The sequence below is a fragment of the Dipodomys spectabilis genome, unplaced genomic scaffold (assembly GCF_019054845.1).
Source record: "Dipodomys spectabilis isolate Male_0828 unplaced genomic scaffold, ASM1905484v1 ptg000174l, whole genome shotgun sequence".
NCBI classification, from domain to species: Eukaryota; Metazoa; Chordata; class Mammalia; order Rodentia; family Heteromyidae; genus Dipodomys; species Dipodomys spectabilis.
The window spans coordinates 8,095,608-8,118,435 of record NW_024870851.1 but is presented as its reverse complement, the minus strand read 5'-3'; the positions used below and the strand labels follow the sequence as shown (position 1 = coordinate 8,118,435).

Here is a 22,828-nt window from a genome sequence, read left to right as displayed (position 1 = left end):
CATACATACTGACAACAAGTTCTTTTTCTCTTTTATATTTTTCTCTGTAACATGACAGCCATGTGAGTAGAAAGCTCTGTAGAATCATCCTTAACCCTATCCCATGGTGAAATTATTCATTCTTACATGGCATCTCCTGCCCTCTTCCTTGTTTCAGGTATCATGGTGAGAAGTCAGCTGATAAAAAGAACTGGATCCTCTTTTAAAGAGCAAATCATAAATTTATGTGGATCCCAACCAAATACTATCCTTTCTATTTTCTGGTTTTGAGATTTGAGGAAATGCCTTGACATGTCTTATATTCAGCTTCTTCATCTATGAATTATTATTTGTATAATAAAACCTAGAGTAGTTGAAAATAATGAACTGATTTATTATTTATTATGGTCACTATAGTATGCACAGCCCTTCACTTTTTATAAGATTTCATTTTGTCTTCACATGAAATCATTTTGATACATTCTAATATAATTTTTATTGCGTAAGTTAACAAAAAGATGAAACTTTAGGGGTAGTTCAGTATATTGGGTGAAGTCACACAGCAAATATTAGCAATAGGCTGGAAACTTGGCATTGTAGGTCCAGAGCTGATAGTCTCCCTTTGACTCACTCTCTACAGAGTAAATTACCTAAGACAAAGGGTGGCAGTAAACAGCTTTCCACTTATCCTAGAGAAACTTGAACACTGGTGGAAGATGATATATGAAGGACAGAGGGATATACATACACACCATACAATTAGAAGTGTAATTTTTGAATGTTGGGGATACACTCATTGACTGGATTAAATGGAATGAAATTTGACCACTAAGAGACTACATGTAATAATTAAGTCCGGTTGGAATCTAATCATTTTAATCTATTTTCATCTGTAGGTAAATAAGAGTAGTGTAAAGAGGTGCTATTGTGAATGTATTGTGAGCGTCATCAAGTTCCTCAAAACATTCTACATGAAGGAGTATCACAGTCAGCTTCTAACTTAGTAGGGCCATTCACCAGGGAACTTGCTTTAAGTCATCATTGAAATAATACCTGTTTTATTTCTAGTTTTAGAGATTAGGTCAGAACAATGCTTCTTAAGATACTGTATTTCTTTTTGGGGGGGGGAGGGAGAGGTCCGGTCATGGGACCTGAACTCTGGGACTGGACACTGTCCCTCAGCTCTTCAGCTCAAGGCTAGCGCTCTACCACTTGAGCCACAGCGCCACTTCCGGCTTTTTTCTTTTTGCTTATGTGGTGCTGAGGAATCTAACCAAGGGCCTCAGGCATGCAAGGCAAGCACTCTACCACTGAGCCACCTTCTCAACCCATGTATTTCTTGCGTATCTCTTTAGTGTGTTATTTTCCTCCTTTTTTTTTTTTTTTCAAATGGAGCCCCATGACTGACCAACAACAGATATTAAACCTCTCACTAAAGCCCCAAGAGGGCAGTGTATCAAAACTTCTCAGTCGGTGGGGAAGTGGCAGATTTAAACTACAGGAAACATGGATGAAGCACCATTCCATCCCATATGCTGTGAACAAACAAATCACAGAAATATGAGCAGCAGCCCTGTTCTGCATTTTTTCTGTTACCTCAGTAAACTTCTCTCTTCTATTTACTTGGATCTATATCCAAGCCTTTCTCAACTGTGATCTCTACTATGACCAAAGCAAAGTCACTGAAAATTTTGTTTTTGAATTTGATTTTTAAGCTTAAGCTTATAAGAATTTTAAAAAACCTTAGAATTGTAGAAATTCAACATATTAGTTTCTCTTTGATCTATCTTAGATTGTACAGAAATCAATGATGAAGAGGAATTTGAGTGCAGATATTGGGAAAGCAGAAAGGAAGCTTCATATCATTAATTAAAATATTACTTTGAAATTTAAAAGTTATATTTAAATGAAAGTAAAGAGTGTATGTTGCTAAACCAACCTGTGTGCAGAAATCACTGCAGATATGGCCACTTCCTATTGGCTTTTCTTGTCTGATCATTAATTCTTTATCAGTAAAATGGGAATAAACCACCTACCAAATACAATTGTTATGTGAACTGACGATATAATGCATATAAAGTGATTAACGCACAATAGATACTCATTAATTGATAGCTATAACTATCAGAATGTGATATGTTTGCTCTAAAGAGTTGGTCATCAGGAGATTCATACTCTAAAAAATAAGCACTACCTACAGGCATTTAATGGTTCCAATTTATTTGACCATTTTAATAAACTTAAATCAGTTTATTCAATTATAGATTTTTCACTAGCCAATGTTCTAAGCTAAGCAATTAATTAAAATGTTTGATAGCACTGTGATTAAATTTTCAACTATTCCCAAACTAGCAATATATTTATACTAATGCTTATCTAATTTCTGATTAAATTATATTCATTTGTAACTGTTCTACTACCAGAAATAATTCTTATGAGGTGATAGAAGCTGCTGAAAACAGATGGCAAATCTATAGAAATAGAAGTTATTACAATTAGAAATAGCAATTCTGTTTCTTACATAAAATCTAAATGAGCAGTTAACCTAAGTCATACATATTCATAGATAGATAATTTTTTTTGGGAAATGAAGAGTAATTTCATAGATATTTCTATAACCTTCATTGGTTTGGAAACACTGGTATTATTGGAAGAGCTGGAACTGAACTATGTCTTAAAAAGAGTAAAGTGAGTTAGTGAGGAGTGGTTTCTAACTGTAGTGTGGTGAGTGTTTATGTTTGATTCTTATTGATGCTGTTGTAAAGTTACCATACACATGATAGATTACATCATCATGAATTTATTTATCTTCCAAATCTGGAAATCCAAAGTCCAAAATAGGTTTCACCATGACAAAATCAAGGTATTATTTGAGCCGGGACCTTTCCAGATTCTTAAGGGTATCATTTGTTTCCTGTTTTTTGTTTGTTTGTTTGTTTTTCATTTTTTGTCTGCTTCCCACCGCTGCCTGTATTGTCTTCATATTGTTGGTAGTATAGAATCTGCCTTCTTCACTCTCCATCCTTCCTTCTGTCACCGCTGCTCCTTCCTCTCTCTAACCTTTCTGCTTTCCTGTCTTCCTGTCTTACTCACAAGGACTTGTTGACTACACTGAACTCAGGAGATACCTGGAAAATCTCATCTTCAGATGGTTCATTTTATCACTTTTGCAAAACTCTACTTTATATGAAGAAATGTATTCATAGGTTCCTGGAATTAGGATATAAATATATCTGGGGAAATAAAAATTCTGTCTACTACAATACCGAATCTTATCTTCTTCCTCGGGTAAGAAACTGGATTTATAGCATGTCTTCCAGCATTGGGTGGATTAGAAGAATACTGTTTAGGAAAGACAGTGAGAAAGCAAGAAATAATCTCCATTGCCATGAAGGACATGAATAAAAACTCAGCATAGTAATCAGCAGAATGGATGTATTTTGAGAAAACTGACAATTGCATATGCAGTCACAGAATAAGAAATGAGGTCATAAGGCCAGACAAAAGATCGTAAGTTGGCCAGTTTAAGAAAGACTCTGTTCTTACTCTGGAAGGATGCCAACAGAAGGTTACTGGCATGTAATTTCACTCATTTTATTCTTCCTCTCTCCTTCTCTATGTTTTAAGAACTGTGAATTAATGCAGGACTGTGCTGTCAACTTGCTCTTGCATTTTTCTCCATTTAGTTCCTGATTTTATGATATTCAAATGAGGTTAAAAATATATAAATCTCAAATTGATTACAATTTTATATGGCAGCAGTATGTTGAGTTCTTAAAAGGGTTGAATTTTCTTATTAGTTGAGGGATATGCAAATATGAAGAATTACAGAAAAAGTTATTCCTACTAATGGCTCCAAGTCTATAATATATCTGTTGTATGCTATCATGTACATAAATCTAAACTTGGTTATAGGTCCTATATTTTAGTGTGATAGAATTTAGTGTATGACTCACCAAATTCTATTCTAAACCGATATTCCAAGTACTAGACAGATAGCTTCTTTATAAAACATCCAGAATTTTTAAAAAGGTAGGGAATTACTGTACAACTGAAAATAGGCTTGTAGAAGTAGTAGTAGTAGTAGTAGTAGTAGTAGTAGTAGTAGTAGTTGTTGTTGTTGTTTTGTGTTGGTACTGGGATTTGAACCCAGAACCTTTGTTTTCAGTTGCCTTTCTCACTGGTACTCTGCCACAAGTTCTATAGCTCCAGTTCTGGAAGTGTGGTCCACATGATAGAGTGAAAACAAATGGAGATAAAAATATCACAAATCTATCCATGCAGGTTGGCTCTGAACCGTGGTCCTCTGATCTCAGCCTGTTCAGTAGCCAGAATATAGGCAGGAGCTGAAACCTTGTTGGGATTGTACTCTTAAAATAATATCTAGGACTGCTTTGGGTTTAGAAGCTTCTGTAGGGCTCACCTGTGCATTCTGTCTGGCTCTTAGCTAGAACCCCAAGCTTCTCAAAAAGACTTTAGCAAAATCAGATTCTGGTTTTTATTCTCATCAAATTAAATTGTGATTGATTCATAGGAATTTCTTTTAAGCCAGATTTTACCTTAATTTACACTAATCAGCAACGTGTTAATTAATGTATTTATTTTTATTGTGAAAATACTGTACAGAGGAGTTACAATAACAAGGACAAGATAATGAGTAAAGTTCTTATCAAGCATTGTAGCCTCCTCCTTTGTTTCACCTTCCCATCCCTTCTCATCCTCCCCCCGCCCTCCAACAACGTGTTAATTTTAAAAGCATTTTTATTGTGTATAAGTACGAGTCAGTTCACCATAGCAAGTGTCATCCTTTACTGGTTGAATTTTTCTTCATGGGTTAACTTGGGAAAGTGTCTGGTGGAGTTTTGGAACAAGACACTTGGGTTAAAAGGTGACATAGAATTGTAGCTAAGCCATAAACCTGGAAGCAAATTGTCTGGTTCCCCTTCCCAGCTCTTAAGGCCACCAGCCATCTGAATAGTTTCACAACTTTCTGCACCTCTATTTTCTTATCTGTAAAGCAGAGATACAAAGTAAAAATAGTCTCTGTCACATAGTGTGATTGAGAGCATATAAAATGGATTAATGCCTGACACACAGGAAGTACTTTATACATCTGGTATTAATTTTTACTCGTTAATCAATCTTTCAAGTTCCTTAGACATATTTCAAGAATGTTCTCTATTTTCTGACCTGGAAATGTTCTTGATTGAAATCTAGCATTTAAGCCCATTTAAAAATAATTGTACATTTTTAGTTTTCTTTTTCTCCTGAAAACTTTGTTTAAAGTATATTACTTTGATTTTCCATGTTTGTAAAATCCAATTGAAGTTATTTTGTAAACTATTCAAATTTTTCTAGAGATTTTCTTCACTTAAAAAAATTAACTCTTTAATACAACTGGTACTCTTTCTGCAATATGTTGTGAGGTGAATAATTCTGAGTGTTTTCTTCCAAACCATTTCCCAATCTTCCTTGAGATGCATTGAAATGGAATCTTGCTTTAGATGAGCCAGTATCATGGAAAGGGTCACCTCGTTCAAGATGCATTGTACTCATAATCTAATTTGTTGAATTGAAACTGCTCTATACAACTACTCAAATAAAATAATAATAACAATAATACTAGAAATGAATTAGTGACAAAGTAATTTACTGTGTAAACCCTTCCACATTGAGTATATTATGAATGAATATACTTCTTACATAGGCAACAAATTGACTCTAGATTTGTATAGCAAGATATTGGTTTGTTATTTCCAAGTCATTACTCTGTGGTGATCTTAGGATCATGTTTATAACATTTTGAGTGTTTAATCAGTTGTTATGATGGAATACAAGGATGGATGCTTTTCTTCTTATTATCACATAAACATATTCTGAATTCAAATTTCCTGAAAATCTAGGCAGAGATGGTTCGTGAATAAAATGGATCAACAACACTTTTAAAAATATTTTTGGTGGTCCTAGAGTTTGAATTCAGAGTCTTCTTTGGCAAGTGTGCTACCACTTGAGCCACACCTGCATCTTTCAATGACCCTTTTGAAATGGCTCTTATTATGAATCTGCGTATACTCCTAAGGACTTTCTATTTGGTAATAGAAAGTTTAAAAATATGAGTTAAATCTGGGGAGTGTTAGTAACATTGACTATTCCTCCTCTAATACGTATTGTTGAAGCACCTCCAAGGAAACAGGATTTTCTACACAATATCTTCTGTGACTGATCATAGAATCTGAGTAGTTGGAGAAAAAGGAAGAAAATTGTGCTACCAAGTACTGCATCACTGTTCTTTCTAAACTATGAATTCTGTACAGCAAGTAAAAGTCAGAAAGTGATAATGAACTTCTGTAAGCTGGGAAGATTTTACTTATTTTACTTAGTTTGTCTTTAAAATTAGAGAAGAAAAGCACAGGTTTGGGGCTTGAAAGAATGGAACTGTAGTCATATAGTGTCTTGTGAGTTAAGAGTACAATAAAAGGCATAAGTTAGATATACATGTAACATTTTATAGTACAATATAAATCTTTTTCCTGAGAATATCGGGACTCTTATGAAAAACATTTCTATCTTTGATAGCTAATAATTGTCAAGATCACAAATTTTATCTTTTAATATATTATTTCGTTCCATATGTTGTTTCTATTTTGTTGAATGTACCTTATTACATAAAGAATTGTTCTTCTAATGAATTTGCAACTATGTTCCTATGAACAAATGAATTAGAGTCATCCTTATTTAATATGTGATGGATTATAAGCACAGTGATGCCTTGAACACAAGAGATAAAGGAGGGTATCAGCACTACTTTACATTTTTGTCTACTTATCAGTACAGTGAAGTATCTATAAACTCCAGAGTCTAAAACCATCAAACAAAATAATGTTGATATTGTAAGGAATAGTATCTGAAGATTTTATGTGAAAACTTTCCTTTTTTCTCTTTTTCACAGTTTGGTTATTTCCTATTTATTGAAATAGTGATCCATTCTTATTCTTCCTTATTTTCTCATGAGTATTGTATAAGAACCAGAATCATTGTTCATTCTTTTGCCTCCTTTCTTCTTCACAAAAATGATCATCTCATTTTATTCCATTCTACAAACTTATTCTTAGTAGGATTTATATGTAGGGTATGATAAGCTTGGGTACCTCATGTTCCTCAACTCTTCCCATGGAGCACTGAGGAGAGGGCTGTCTTGTCCACACTAAATTTAAATCACACATTATCCAAGCAATATTAGAGGCACATCAAGCCAAAACCATCACCTTCATCTCAATGGAGACACTGACAGACATTGATTAACCTAGATTAGTAAACAATAAGGATACAGCCTATCAGCTCCATGACTTTTCTGCCCTACCCATGGCTGAATATGTAGTTACTGATGGGAAAAAGAGCAAAAAATAATTTTAAAATATAGTATTTTCTTGAGGCCGGGTATGTTGGCTGTACTATTTGAACGAAACAAGAGAATCAAAGTCTGAAGATAATACAAGGCCCTGAGATTAAAAAATGGACACACACACACACACACACACACACACACACACACCGAAATTGAATTCCTTCTTAACAATAAGCTTAAAAGACAAGTAGCAAATGGAATCCAAATCTCTTAACACAGAGGTCACTGGATCCTCTAATATTCCTGGGCACTTCCAGTTAGTTGATATATGAGAAGAATGAGATATTAATAAATAAATACTACTTGGCAATTTTAGCAAAAGTAAACAGCCTGGGTTTCTTTCTATTAAGATGATAGAGTAATAAAACATTTATGAGTAGGAAACAAGTAAATAAAAATGTGTATGTGTGTATGTGTGCTTGTGCATGTACACATGCATGCACATCTAAGAAAAGGGTTTCAATTCAGCACCTTGCATTCCCATTTGATTTTGCTCAAGGCTGGTGCTGTACCATTTGAGCCAACTTTCCACTTCTGAAATTTATATTTTAATGGGAAGACTTGGGTAGTTTATTTCTGGTAAAACCTTGGTAGTATATTTGCAACAAAGTAAGAACAGTATAGTTGAACAAAAATTGAATTCATTTGGGCAGATAGAAAATTCACAAGAAAAATAAATATTTTTTTCCTTAAGCATTTGAAAGATTTTTAGTGATTTGGAAGAATCTTTTCATCAAAATAATTGGCAGAATGGACTTTGCTAAAGATATGAGGTTTGGGACAAGATGTGAATTTCTTCTTTTTTTTATAGTGAAAATACTGTACAGAGGGGTTACAATTACATGGGCAAGATAATAAGTAAATTTCTTATCAAGCATTGTAGCCTCCTCCTTTGTTTCCCCTTCCTATCCCTTCCCATCCTCCCCCTGCCCCCCCACCCAAACCTCCCTGCCCCCCCACCAAAGTTGTAAAGTTTGTTTTTGACATGATGTGAATTTCAAAGATAGCTATCATTTGTCATAAACATATGAATGACTTACAATCACTGTGTTTATATACTACAATTTACCCTTGAAATTTTCATATTTTGTCATATGTCAAATATTTTTGGTATTTTAAATAAAGCATGAAAATGTTTACTTTTAGGAAGTCTCTGTGGAATACTCAAGAGAGGGAAACAAAATGAAAATTAATCTTATTTTCTAAGCCACAGACAGCGCCCTGAAATGCCAGTGTTTAAATAAACCTTGAAGACACTAATTAAGAAAGAAAACAATTCAATAAGGTAGTTCAATATGGCTACTAAAAGCCAAGAAGGAAAGGAGAAAGGAAGGAATGGCATGGCAGTCTATTACTTAATGTTGCTTGGACCTTGGGCCACAATGAGTATGTCAAACCAACACAAAATAGTAAAGTACACAAAGCAGCTAAAATATTTCATTTCCTGAAGCCACCAGCTCTAAGAGTGAGAGGTAGGTAAGAGGTGTGATTGAAGTGTGAATAGATATACACACTCTCCCTACTCTACACGCACACATACATTCACACACGCATGCCCATATGCATGCAGAATTAACTGATTGGTCACAGAAAGAGCCCTTTACTTTGAAATTAAAATCACTTAAATAGCAACCCATGAAGCAGAAATATAACATTGCAAAATTGTTAGTTTAAATAGAAAATGTAGCTCTGAAGCCATCTCTGGCTTAAGCTAAATAGCTAAGGTAATCCAGGTAGCCATGAAGATACTCATGGTCATTGAATACAAGGAAATTTTGAAGAAAACTCTTATGCCTGAAATGTATCTGTAGAACTGGGTTACATTAGACCATTCTAAGATTTTTTTTGCTTGTAATAACTTTCATACTGAGATCATACAATCAGTCTTGTGCTCTGTTTCTAGGTCTGTAATTCTGCTACCCTGCATTTTTGTCAGGTTTAATAGGAAAATACCAGACTATCCGAAATGACTGTTGGACAAAAAGTGACTAGTGATACTATTATTTCTCTCATATAACACATGCTTCTAAAACTAGAAGAAAGACAGTCTATAACCTCATCCTACTTACATCTTTTCTGCTAGGTTTTCTCCTTGAAAGCTGTAAAGAGAAGCAAAGAACAAGTTTTAGACGTGCTAAAGATGTTATCCAACTGTTGTCTAATTCAGTCCTGGTACTTAAGAATTGGTGTGATCATGGGCAAGATTTGAGCTGCGATGAGCTAGTTTTCTCATATATAAATTTTAGGAAGTAATAACACCTACCTTAAGGTAGTTGGACAAGTGAATGACATAATGCTTTCACAACATTTACAATACATGCCACACATGGTGCTTGAGGAATGTGGTTTGTTAAGATTATGTATCTATTAATAACTATTTCTCATCATGATAATTGCTGAAGTAACACAAGAGCGAGATATAATCATTTTATGTTGTTTTAATAAGGGTAGGTTTACCTTTGCTTGAAAGCTTAAAGAATTTGATCATGAAACATCAAAAACATTGAGAATTATTGTAATTTGTTTTCAGAAAACACATACACACATATTCTTTCCTAATACTACTTCTCATTTGGCTTTCTTGCTCACACTTGGTGTTATACCACTTAACCCAGGCCTCCATTCTGGCTTTTTACTGGTTCATTAGGGCTGGAGTCCCTTGAAATTTTGCTGCCCAGTTTGGCTTCAAACTTCCTTATTTCAGACTTCAGCCTGCTAGGGAGTGAGGATTACAAGCATGAGCCACCAATGTCTAGCTAAGAGAGAAAATATTTTAAATAACCTTACAGCTTATAAGGTGATGTGACTTTCTTTTCAAGCTTGCCCCATATCTGAGCATGTTTCATTTGTTTTCAGTGACTGTTGACCCTACAAAGCCCACAGAAGTCACTGCTGCAGGGAACAAGGGCGTGTCGGATCTCCAAGAGGTTGTCTCCTTGAAAGAGAGGATGGCAAGGTACCAGGCAGCTGTTTCCAGGAGTGACTGCCACAGCTTCTCAGCAAATGTAAGCTTCCCTTGAAGGTTGTAGATTTAGAAATCTGCTTGATGTCTGTGAAAACCCTCCATACTTTTTAAGACAAGATAGCTAGTAAGCAGTTTTCGAGGTGAAAAACTAGTCGGAATTAAATTCAGACCACTTGAATTTAAGCTTCAGTTGCACTCCTTATAGGCTGCATGAACTTGACCTAATCTTAACACTCTCTAAGCATTAGGTTTTCTTAACCAAAAATGGGAATGATCATTTACTACATTAGATATTATCAAGGAGATATATGTGTAAGCCAGGAGTCACTGAATAAATGTGTTATGATTGTCCTCATTATCACTTAACCTTTGGTGGTTCTCCTCAGAAAGGTTGGGAAATAATGTTAATAATATAGCTTTTCAGGCTGCCCTCCTTGGTCTCCTATATGGTTCATTTAAATTCTCTGACAGTACAATTTCTTTTGCTTTTCTCTGCTTTAAATCCATTAGGAGAGGCTTAATCAACATAGAAATGAGAGAGATTAGCAATGTAGGCACTCTGCTAAACCAATTATGATTGTAGGAAACTGCATGATTCAGTAAGACCACCAATTTTTTTAAGAGCCAACCCATAATAAAGTCATGTTCAATGGAATGCTCTTTTATAATTATAATCTCCAAGTTAGCCATATTCCCCCCCCTCTGGGTGTGTGATTACGTGTTGTAGGGCAGGAGCCTGAGACAGTGACAGGAGAGGATCCTAAAGGGTAGTATTTCAAAATAGCTACTGTACATTCTGCTTTACAAATTATTTAGAGACAAGACTGACTGCCAAACTCATTAACAACTCATTGCAACTCTAGATGACATTTACATTTTTACATAGTCATTAAAATATATTTTGGACACAGCATAAATTTGGAATGAATGCACCAGAGAGACAGAAGAAAACAGATCACTTCCAAAACAAATAGTAGCACTACAATACCTCCCACAACTCCTCTTAGAGAACACCCCCTGCTGGATCATTCAGGAATTGTATTATAAATTTGTTCTAAATTGTAGAAATGATTCTTGGGGAAGCAGCTGCTTTTTGAAATACCTAGAAACGGGTTATTTAACAAATAGCATTTTAATTAGGAAACCTAAATCCTTTTGCATAGTTGGATAACACTTCATTACAAATGTGTAGCAGAGAATTTTTTATGTTTTTTATTTTACTTTCAATTTCTTATCTTTAGTTGTATAAAAAGGTTTGGATTCAGAAGTCCAAATTAGGAGTTTAGTGCATCTTTATTTCTAAGGGGATAGAGTGTTTAAATGAGGTACATAAATGAATTAAAGAATACTATTGTACAGAACAGTTACTGGAATATTAATATGAAAACAGTCAACACTTAAGGAATTTCATATTCTTGAATTTTCGGCCTAAAAATTGAGTAAAAAAATATTTTCAAATGGTATAAATTGATACTGTCTTTACTCCAATAATATTTGAATTGGATTCAACTCCCTCCTCTCTGACCAAAAAAACACTTTCCCCTTGGAAATAATTTTTGTAAGCATTATGACTACATAATATGCCTAAGTTTAGGTTAGGTGATAGATATTTTATTAACAACAACAACTTCTTGTTCTCGTTCTTGTTATTGTTATTATTATTGTAACTGAAATACCCATTAATTAATTTCAAAGCCAAAGAATAAGAAATACAAAATAGGGGGTGGGAATGAGGCTTCATGATAGAGTGCTTGTCTAACATGCATGAAGTTCTTGGTTCCTCAGTACCACATGAACAGAAAAAGGCACAAGTGGCACTGTGGCTCAAGTGGTAGAGTGCTAGCCTTGAGCAAAAGAGATTTAGGGACAGTGCCTAGGACCTGAGATCAAGCACCAGGACTGGCGAAAGGAAGAAAGAAAGAAAAGAAAGAAAGAAAGAAAGAAAGAAAGAAAGAAAGAAAGAAAGAAAGAAAGAAAGAAAGAAAGAAAGAAAGAAAGAAAGAAAGAAAGAAAGAAAGAAAGAAAGAAAGAAAGGAAAGAAGGAAGGAAGGAAGGAAGGAAGGAAGGAAGGAAGGAAGGAAGGAAGGAAGGAAGGAAGAAAGGAAGGAAGAAAGGAAGGAAGGAAGGAAGGAAGGAAAGGGAGAGAAAGAAAAAGAAAGAGAGATAAAGAGAAAGAGAGAGAGAGAAAGAAAGGAAAGAAAGAGAGAAAGAAAGAGAGAGAAAGAAAGAAAGAAAGAAAGAAAGAAAGAAAGAAAGAAAGAAAGAAAGAAAGAAAGAAAGAAAGAAAGAAAGAAGAAAGAAAGAAAAAAACGAAAGAAAGGAGAGAAAGATGGAAAGAGAGAAAGAGGGAGAGAAGGAAAGAGAGAACGAAAGGAAGAAAGGGAGGGAGGGAGGGAAGGAGGAAGGAAGGAAGGGAGGAAGGAAGGAAGGAAGGAAGGAAGGCAGGAAGGAAGGCAGGAAGGAAGGAAGGAAGGAAGGAAGGGAGGGAGGGAGGGAGGAAGGAAGGAAGGAAGGCAGGAAGGAAGGAAGGAAGGAAGGAAGGAAAGGAGGGAGGAAGGGAGGGAGTGAGGGAGGGAGGAAGGAGGGAAGAGAGGGAGGGAGGAAGCAAGCAAGGAAGCAAGGAAGGCCGGAAGGCAGGCAGGCAGGCAGTAAATCTGCAAAGGTTCAGAATGAAGCGCTCTTCATGAGCAGTCATTAATAACAGTGTGGTCCATTGCCATCTACATGCGCAGCCCTTCCTTCACAAGGTGAGTTGTACGAAGTCCTAGCACCGCCACTTCTCACATCTCACAAGTTTTGCCCCACCTGGGTTGATGAGTTCTTGCAGCATGACTCAGTCATCCAGAGAGAATAAGGGTGAGATTAATATTGCAATGAAACCAATCAACTGTTTGCACTTTGAATATGTAATGTGGTTTGATTCTGAAGCACAATGCTAAAGAAAAATAATGGAAATATCTGGGTTTTAATATGTTTTGTGGACAAAGTGCAACCTGTTTAGTGTGGGCATTGGTATATTTATTAAAACAGACTTACTGAGAAGAATATGCCATCATTGTTATAATCACTGAAGTCTTCTAGATTAATTTTATATGATTTGTACGTTGTTTATAGTTGTTTGAAACAACAGGATTCTTAATCATTACTTTAACTTTTATAATTTATTACTTGCATACGATTTTCACATATTCTATTATGGGAGGTCATTTATGTAACACAAATGCTAGACAGAGAGAAAGAAAAATTGTGGCCTTAATTTATATTTCTTTTCTGTTTACTTCATACTTTCTCACCAGGCTTCATTGTTCCATTTTTACGCATGTACAAAAACTTCACCTTTATTTTCCCCATCAACTTCTTTTCCTATTGGCAATACCCCGGCACAGGGATTGTTTATTTGTAACAATTTATTTGTAACAATTAGTTATACCTTTCTGTTCCTTTACTTAGTCTAAATTTCCAAGGGCATTCCATATCTTCTTGTGCTCTTTTCATGTATCAAATGAAACTAATTGATCAGCGCTTACACTGAACATTTCTTACAGAATTTGAGAAGATTTGTACCTGTTGTGTAGAAGTAGCTTTTCTTCCCATAGATCAATGTACATATTTTGAAATACCTGGTAGTCAACAGAAGTGAGCAAAGTTATTTCCTTGGCAATGCAAACTCTAAAGTATGTGCTAGTAATTCACATAATCCTGAATATGATTTCAGGGTACAATACTCTTGAGTACAGGAAACTCAAACAAACCCTAAGTAGATGTATTGCTAGTTACCTTCTTGAAAAATAAATTTTTTGAGTGAAGATTCCAGCATCTTAAAAGTCAACAGTCCGTGGTATAGGGAGCTCAGCTCCAGTTATTTTCAAGGTCTCATGGCTCCCTGGGTTATGTCAGGACTGGACTAAACCTCAAGAGTCCTGCTCTGGTTTGAAGTGGTGTTGAATCTCCTCTGGCTGCAAGCGAACTGGAAGCTCCTGACATGGAGACTTTTGCTTGAGTTTGTTTACAACTCAACAGGCTTGAATGCCTTTTGGGCTCTGGAGTATGTTAACTCATAAGTACCAAAGCCCTGAGCAACTTTACTTTTGAAGGAGACATGAGATCCCACAGCATTTCTTGGTGCTTCCAATTCTGTGTAATGAAAACTATTTTTTCAATCATAAAACTCCTAGGATGGATTAGAACTCATAGCTAAAGCTACCAATTTATAGCTTGTTAGTAAACACATCTATAGTCTGGGACTTGCCAGTTCTATAGTCAGGTAGCTGCTGTTTCTCTGTCTATTCTTTGAAGCCTGTGATTAAGAGAAGCATATTTCAAATTTCAATTTCCACATTCTTATTTTAACTGTAAGAACTTAACAAGCTGTGTTTGTAAACACCAGTTGTTCTTTTTTAGTTTAAATTATGGATAATAGTGCTCATATCTCACAGAATAGTGAGAAACATTAATCAACATACTACATAGACATATACATATGCATATGCACACATATATAATACATATAAATATGGATGTCATCCAGTACTGGGACTATAGCAACTGTTACTGTTACCAAAATTAATATCTCAGCACAGGAAATATTCAGAGTCTTTATATTTTGTTAATATTTAATAATAAAAATAAATTTGGAAGTAACTAAAATTATTTTAATATATTTTTCTTAATAATAAGTTACTTACACAAATGCTGGTATTGATGACAACTTTATATTGAGTTAAAATTGAATCCATTATTCTAGTATCCACAAGTCCACTCATATTTTATTAAGGGGATATAGTTTACTTGATCTAATCTCTGGAAATCAACATTTATCTGAAATAAGGAGTATTAACTCAACCATTTGAGGATTCTTCTGATCATATATGAAAAGACAAATAGTGCAGCAAAAAGTCTATTTTAGTAAGGTTTTCAGGAAGTCTACAGAAAAATTGTATATATTTTAATATTTTACTATAAAACCAGTCTATAATTGTCAGCATTTATAAAATACAGCCCTAGAATCACATCCAACATGAATACAAGGCTGAAATTTCCTATTTCTTGAATTACCTTAGGTGATGGAAGAAGCAGAAATGTGCTCAGTGCCTGGTGGTTTGGCCACAGTGAAGAAACACTTTGAGGATGAAATGGCCTCATCCTGTAATGCATTTTCTCAGTACCAACACCAACATCAGAGCAGATCTGAGCAGGTAATATCTGTGAGTCAGATAAATCATATATGGTAGACTCCCCTTCTTTGGTGGTGAAGTTCTGTTAGTCATTTAAAATTATGTTATTGGTTTAGGAAAGTATCTTGAGAGCATTTTGATTTCTTTTCTTGGTTTCTTGACTCAGAACATTTTGTTATATGAATGGTGCTTCATTAACAGCCTTCAGTTTCTCATGTCTCATACACAAAAGAAAATTAAGTAACTTACATTGGTCAACACATCAACATGAACTTTAAGAGAAATATTTGTATTGGTTCTCTGCTTCTAGGTCATGACAAATTATCTACTGGTTGTTTGCATAGATGAAACACAAAACATTTTAGCTGTTTATCATAGAGAGAGTTTTTATTTTCTTTAAAATCATCAAAAGTTGATCAGTAGAATTAAGATGTTGTACAAAACCTTACAGTGCAGCTTCTTTTTAAATGTTTTCATACATAGAATTTGTTTCCCATTCCATTCCTTCATTATCACATATCACCAAATATTTTCATAAAATATAAGGATTTTTAACGTGAGTTGGTAAGTGGTAAAGCTCATCAGATTGAGTTTGGCATGTGGAAAACACAATTTCACTGTAAACAGCTATATATAATCCAATGTTTTCCATGAGAAAGGAAATCATTCGTGTATGAAATTTTGTAATGGGAAATAAAAATGGGTGTGTTTTTATACAGGATATCTAGAGGGTCATCTAAATTGTAAATGATAAAGCAACTGAGTGCTAGGTATGGCAAGGGAGATGGGAATACAGCAAATAACATTTCATATGTGAATGATTGTGTTCTTGTTCTCGTTGTGTCGGAAATGTGAAAAAATGTTCAAAGTGCCTAGCTTAATAAACATATGGCAATGTTTCTTTCTAATGTAACCTAAGGAATATCATACAAATAAGAAATTAGGATTGGGTATGCCTGTAATCTGATATATAGTTGTTGAAACATGGGAATCTAAATGCATGGTATATAGATGTATGAGTGAATTGGTCAACAATAAGTAAATATCATGATGTTAAGACCTTAAAAGACCAATTCCCACAGAGGTCTAAGAATGCAACCAGACTTTATCTTCCATGGCATGGGTGTGTAGACTTCATGCAGTAGGGCCCAGTATAGCTTTCCACTGTCTTTATCTTGAAATTATAACTATAATTATAATTCTCAATCTGGCAGATTCTGTAGCTGTATTTGGAAGCAGAGACCAAAGCTATAAGCCCTAAAATCTTCAGTTGTTTCAGATGAGTGAAGGAAACTGACTAGCATCCTACTTCTCTTATGAAGTTATTGTAGAGATAGTATGGCAGAGAACAATTTGTGATATGGCATCTAATTGTCTAAAAACTAATACTGCAAAAGACAGAAAAAATGCAAACTGGATTTAACCAAGAGAAACTTTTTAATTCAGCAAAAATGCAACTTATGGAAATGGGGTTTGATTTAAGCTCCAATGATATGTTAAAGCTGGCTTGTACCCACTCTCCAATTATTTAAAATTCAGAGAATTTTGCATACCAGATGAGAACCTGTTTTCCAAAGTCTTCGAGATCTCTTGTGCTGCTCATCCTACACATCTGCCTGAAGAATATTTATTTTTTGACATATAGTAATTAATATTAGTGTGAAAACATTTGTGTTGGATTCCCAACAATATTTATTTAATGTCAAAATTAGAAAACAATTCATGAGATATAATAAATCCAGTCTGCCTCTTTCCCTACTAATGTAATGGAAATCAAATATTTCAGGGTAAGTTGGTAACAGTTTGGAGATCAGCAATTGGCATAAACAAGTTTGACAGTCAAGCTATCTCTAAGATTTAACGTCCCTTCTGTTTATCATGTATTAGATTTCTTTGTACCTCCTGAAAAATGATTCTGAAGTAGAAAAGAAGGTGCTGGAAAACATAGAAACATGCATTTACTCATGATATTTTAAACAGGATGATGTTTATATGTTCTAGTCTGGTCTTGCTTTATGATTCTGTGATCTGTTTAACAGTTAGCAGTTACACTAGAGGCTTGTAAAGTATCCCTACGAAAATTAGACATGACAGCCACTCTGTGTCCCTGGAGAAGTAGGGAGGTGATATGATTAATTCTGCTTCTTCAATAAAGCAGGAAATCTTGAATAGGTTATCTACTGGTTAGTGCCAACAGTGTTTAACATTACTATTCTAGACTCACTAACATTACTGCTCCCAGTGTGTGTGAATGACTCCCAGATCCCAGGCCCTCTTTCAGGGATTACAAACAAGTTTATCTCCTGTTGATATTTCATTTGAAATATGTTGTCAGTCTTTTTTTGTATTTTGTTTTAAGATGGAGTGTTCAGTGGTTCTATGCCAGTGAAAATCAGTCAACCTTCAATGCTAGACTGCAAGGGATGGTTTAAGGAAGGGTGTTATTTCACCATTCACTTGACATGGCACATTTCAAAGGAACATTCTAAATAAGCCATTCTCTCAACCTCAAATGAATATCTCAAAATTTTACTGGAGCAGATGTTAGAATGAATGTGCTATGCATGTGAACCTGAGTTCCTTTCACATGTTCTATGATTTCTGTCTAACATTTTAGAATTTCTTTCCTTTCTCTTCCTTTCCATGTTTATAAGCTTTCTAAGTTTCTAAATATAATTTGTATAATAAAATTCACTCACTTTATAAGTATTACTCAATGATTGTTCTAAATACTTTCAAAGTAGCAATGTTCCAAGAATCTACTTTACAAATATTGCCTAACTCCAAGAAGAAACGTTGAATCCCTTAACACTCTACAGTTTTTTGAGCTGTACTCTTATATTCAGGGTTTGGCTGTCATCATTTTATGTGAATTTCCTCTTTATTTATTTCCCTCATTTTTATGCAGCACTGAGTTATTTTTGCATTAACTATTGAGCCCTGGAAACCTCAACTTTTAGTCCAATTTTTTCTCTTTAAGTTGTTCAAGAAGGAAAGCACAGTTAGAGCTTCAATATTTTGAAGTAATTCCTGTAAGCCAGGGCATAGAACACTAGTTTTGGTAAAATTTCTACATTGAATCAATGTCAGTAGTTAAAAGCATCCTTGATCTTTACCCTGTTACCAACTCAGATTCACTGGGTGACAGGATGCATCTTTCAATCTATTTGTCCCATGGCAAAAATCCCAACATGAACATGTGTACTCTGAAAGATTAGGTCGATTAGGAACTATCTGTGAACAATTTCAGCTCAGTGGAAGACAGTTTTGACAGCTTGTGACAGACATAATCTGACATCTGTATGTTTCAAATTCTTTAAAGGTGACCTGTAATTATTTTCTAGCAAACGACATACATTTTTTTATCACCTAAGTGTCCATCCAAATGGCAGCAGTGTTTGCCATATGTGCTTTAAAACTACCTTTAGCTTCTGCCAAATATAGAAATTTTCAAGGTCCTAAATTGCTATTAACAACTCTAACCTGACCTAGATCTCTGTCAATACACAAGGTTTTGACCAAGTGTGTCTTTTATTGTCTTTTAATTGTGTGCATTGTGTTTAAATGGTTATAATGACTTCCAGAATTCAGAATAAATTAGACTTGAGTAATGAATATGCCTTTAACCCCAGAGCCTAACTATGTGGGTTCTAATACTGAAAAAGCCATTTATCTCAGCCTGGGTTCTGTTGTTATAAAAGAATATCATAGATTGGGTAATTTATAACAATTAGAAATTTACTAACTTACAATTAGAGAGGTTAAGAATCCCAGGGGTCTAGGATATATCTCAGTGGCAAAGTGCTTGCCTGGCAAAGTGCTTGCCTATCAAGTGCAGTGTCCTGGTCCGATCCTAAGTACCAAAAGAAGAAAAGTCAAAAAAAAAAAAAGAATTCCAGGATCAATGTCTGGAAAGTCTCTTTTTGCCACATTATATTAGGCATACAACATGAATACCAAAGTAGGGGAGGAGAGAGAGACAGAAAGAAAGGGAGAAAGAAAGAAAGGGGGGAAAAGAGAGAGAGCAGAACAAGCCCAAGAAGTACAAACAAACCTCATTTATATGAGTGAGAAACTTATAACTTAAATACTCCTAAAATGTCCCATCCTCCCAAACCATTAAGCTGGCAATTAAATTGTAAATGAACTTTTGGAGGGGATGAATATTCAAATCATAACACTACTTACCCTTTCTAATAAAATGGGACAAAGTAAGAGAGCCATGTCCAGAATAAAAAGTCATTTCCTGAGCCAGGCACTAGTTAGTGTCTAATGACAAATCCAAGGTACTCAGGAAACTGAGATCAGAGAATTGTGGTTCATGGCCAGCCCAGGCAGGAAAGTCCATGAGAATCTTATCTCCAATTAATTACCAAAAAGCCACAACTAAAGCTGTGGCTGAGGTTGTAGAGTGCCAGCCTTGAGCAAAAATAATAAGGGATAGCACTAGTAACAGTCAGGTTGTGGTCTTTTCTAAATCACTTAATGTAATGCCTGACATATATTAATTGTTCAGTAAACATGGGCTATTGTCATCAGTAAGTGTTACATTAAAGCCAACAGGAGACATAACCAACTTGTAATTATTCTATAATTAGGATATGATTCACCAAGTATTTTTTTCCTGTGTGAAAAGACAAAGAAACTGCCTCACACCTTAGTATTCTTTTAAATCCTTTCTCAATAATTTCTCAGGAGTGAGGTAAATAATTCAAAATAAGCTTAAGATGAGTTTTCTTGCAAATGCTTTGGGCATGTGTTGTAGAGGAGTCAATGGCACTAATGAGTGCATATTTTTTCAATGATAATAGCAAGTGCCCTTTTGAGGAACATGTGTGTAACCTCATGTACAATAGAAGATGAGCTGGACCTCTCAGAAAGCTGAAAAGACCAATCTGCATAAAGTTGCTCTCTACAAGTATACCATATCCCCAAATGTCATCATGAAAGCCAGTTTGTGAAAATAAAAGAAAATAAATAGCATAGCATTTGCTTTTGGTGATTGCTTTATTCATACTATTGTTACAAGATGGACTGAAAAGAACATAATGTAACAAATGTATAAATTTATTCAAGCAAAAGAGAAAAGGCTATATTACTTGAATAACAAAGTAAAAAAGGAGTTGGGGAAATAATGGGTTTTCTGCTTCTACTAGGATATTGTGCACAATTAGTTCTCAGCATATTTTAGTTGGTGTATAGAGGCAAAAGAAAGCAATCTGTAAAGTGAAGAAACCACCTCATGATACCTTATGATTTATAGATTTAGAACAATGAAGACAGATATATTTCTACATGTGGCTTCATAAAACATAGGAAATGTTTGTCCAACATACAAAGCCATTACATGCAAATTCTAAGGAATAAGGACCTCTGCTTGCCAGTGAACTTTTTTTTAATCTGATAGCGGTTAGGACAGTTTCCCATTTTCCTCTAAATAACCAGAGGTTATACATCAGCCTTTCACAAGTTCTGGTCTCAATGCCGTGTCTCTATGTAAACTCAAGTAAACATAGAAACAGCATAGCCCTCTCCTCAAGAAGAACATAAATAAGGCTCTTAGAAACACTAGACAAAACAGGCTTATACTAGTAAAATTAAAACTCTAATGATACAGCTTTCTCTTTTTTATCTTCCATATCTAGTCCTGTAGTCTGCTTATTTTCCACAGCTCATTCTCATGCCTAGGGTTGAGTAGACTTTGGTGATTGAAAGAACACAATCAGATTCACTGTTTAAGGCTGACTCAGAAGGCCAAGAATTTGCTAAATAAAACACAGTGGTCTCTACCAATTACCATCCTTAACACACATGTGAGCTAGACCTGCCGGAGATGCTGTGTGCAAAATTCATTTTGAGCTCAGTGACTAAACCTCATCCCAGTTTTTGAGCATGCCATCCAGAAAACCAGTTTTGCTCTGATAATAAGTATAACTTGGTTTTCCTTTTGATTACTTTTTAAGTAAAAATACAAACTTTGATCCAATTATGAAATTGTAAGTATCTATCTCATAATCTAATTTTTTCTAAACCTTGCATTCATAACTATCTTTTGCCACATTTTGATGCCTTGCTTCATGACTGCCTGTCACATGTGCTTGGGGTTCTCACATCTCTGGTTAGTTCTCAGTTTCTAGCTGTGCTTCCTTGCTTCCCCCCCACATCCACCTTCCTATAGTTCTATGGGTCATGGTTAGATACCACATTTCTTTGTACAAATGGAATCTATAGAATGATAATCTAAGAAAATTACCTTACTTCAAGTTGTGAGGTACATGAACTGCATTTACAAATGCCTACAGCAAGTACAGCAAAAACATAAAAACAGCTTATGAGAACTTGTATTTCTCAGGATGAAAGGTTGATTTTCTCGGTGACAAGTCACTAGTTCTTCCTTCCTCCCTTATAGTTGCACAACACTAATCAGCTATTTGGTCTAAAATTGCACCTCATATTCCTCACAAAGCCCCTCTACCTCCTCGACTCCAGGCTTCTTTGTGCTTGAGCCTGAGAGTTGCAGAAATAGTGGGTTTTGTTTTGTTTTGGGGGGGGAGGGGTGTTTTTCTCTGCGTGTGATTTGTCGGTCATGGGGCCTCAACTGTAAGCCTGGGTGCTGTCCCTGAGTTCTTCAGCTCAAGGCTAGCACTCTACCACTTGAGCCACAGTCCCACTTCCAGCGTTTTCTGTTTATGTGGTGCTAAGGAATTGAACCCAGGGCCTCATGCATGCGAGGCAAGCACTCTACATCTGAGCCACCTTCTCAGCTCCGGGATAGAGGTTTTCAATGGAAATTCTGTCTGCTGGTTTCCACAATTTTCAGGGCTGAAACTGAGCATCTTTTCAAAATCCCTGAGACATGACCTTCCAAGTCTTCCCTGACTGTATAAGGATTTAGAAGCAGATCATCTCCCCTGTTTGGCTAGGTCACATAGTTTCAGTAGAGTAGAAACTCTGGGTACCAAAGCCCTCTTCCACATGGATTTATATATTGGAATTCCCTGGGTAGCTTGACTAGTTCTGATGAAATTTACTGGAGAATGATCAGAATGATTGTTTAGTTCTCCCAGTGATTCCAGTAAGAACCGACTTTGGGTACCCAAGATTCATTGTTTGAAATGACCACTCACCTTTTCATTTCTAATCTAAAACTTGTCTTCTGCCTATCCCTGATACATTCACACCCTCTTTACAAAGATAGGTCTTTCTGCTCCTGTGTTCATATTTATTGCAGCCAAAGAATAGAGGACATTTGTGGAGAACACAATGAAGACAGGGCCTTAAGGGACTGTGGTGAAAATCAGTATC

General features: G+C 35.3%; 1 protein-coding gene across 1 annotated transcript in view; it reads left to right on the top strand.

The window, feature by feature from the left end:
- Xirp2 (xin actin binding repeat containing 2) overlaps positions 1-22,828 on the top strand; it is a 266,584-nt gene that overhangs the window by 220,984 nt on the left and 22,772 nt on the right. The window contains exons 3-4 of the mRNA XM_042694208.1: positions 10,241-10,389; positions 15,410-15,544. Coding sequence (XP_042550142.1) covers positions 10,241-10,389; positions 15,410-15,544 — 284 coding nt within the window. The remainder of the gene's footprint in view (positions 1-10,240; positions 10,390-15,409; positions 15,545-22,828) is intronic.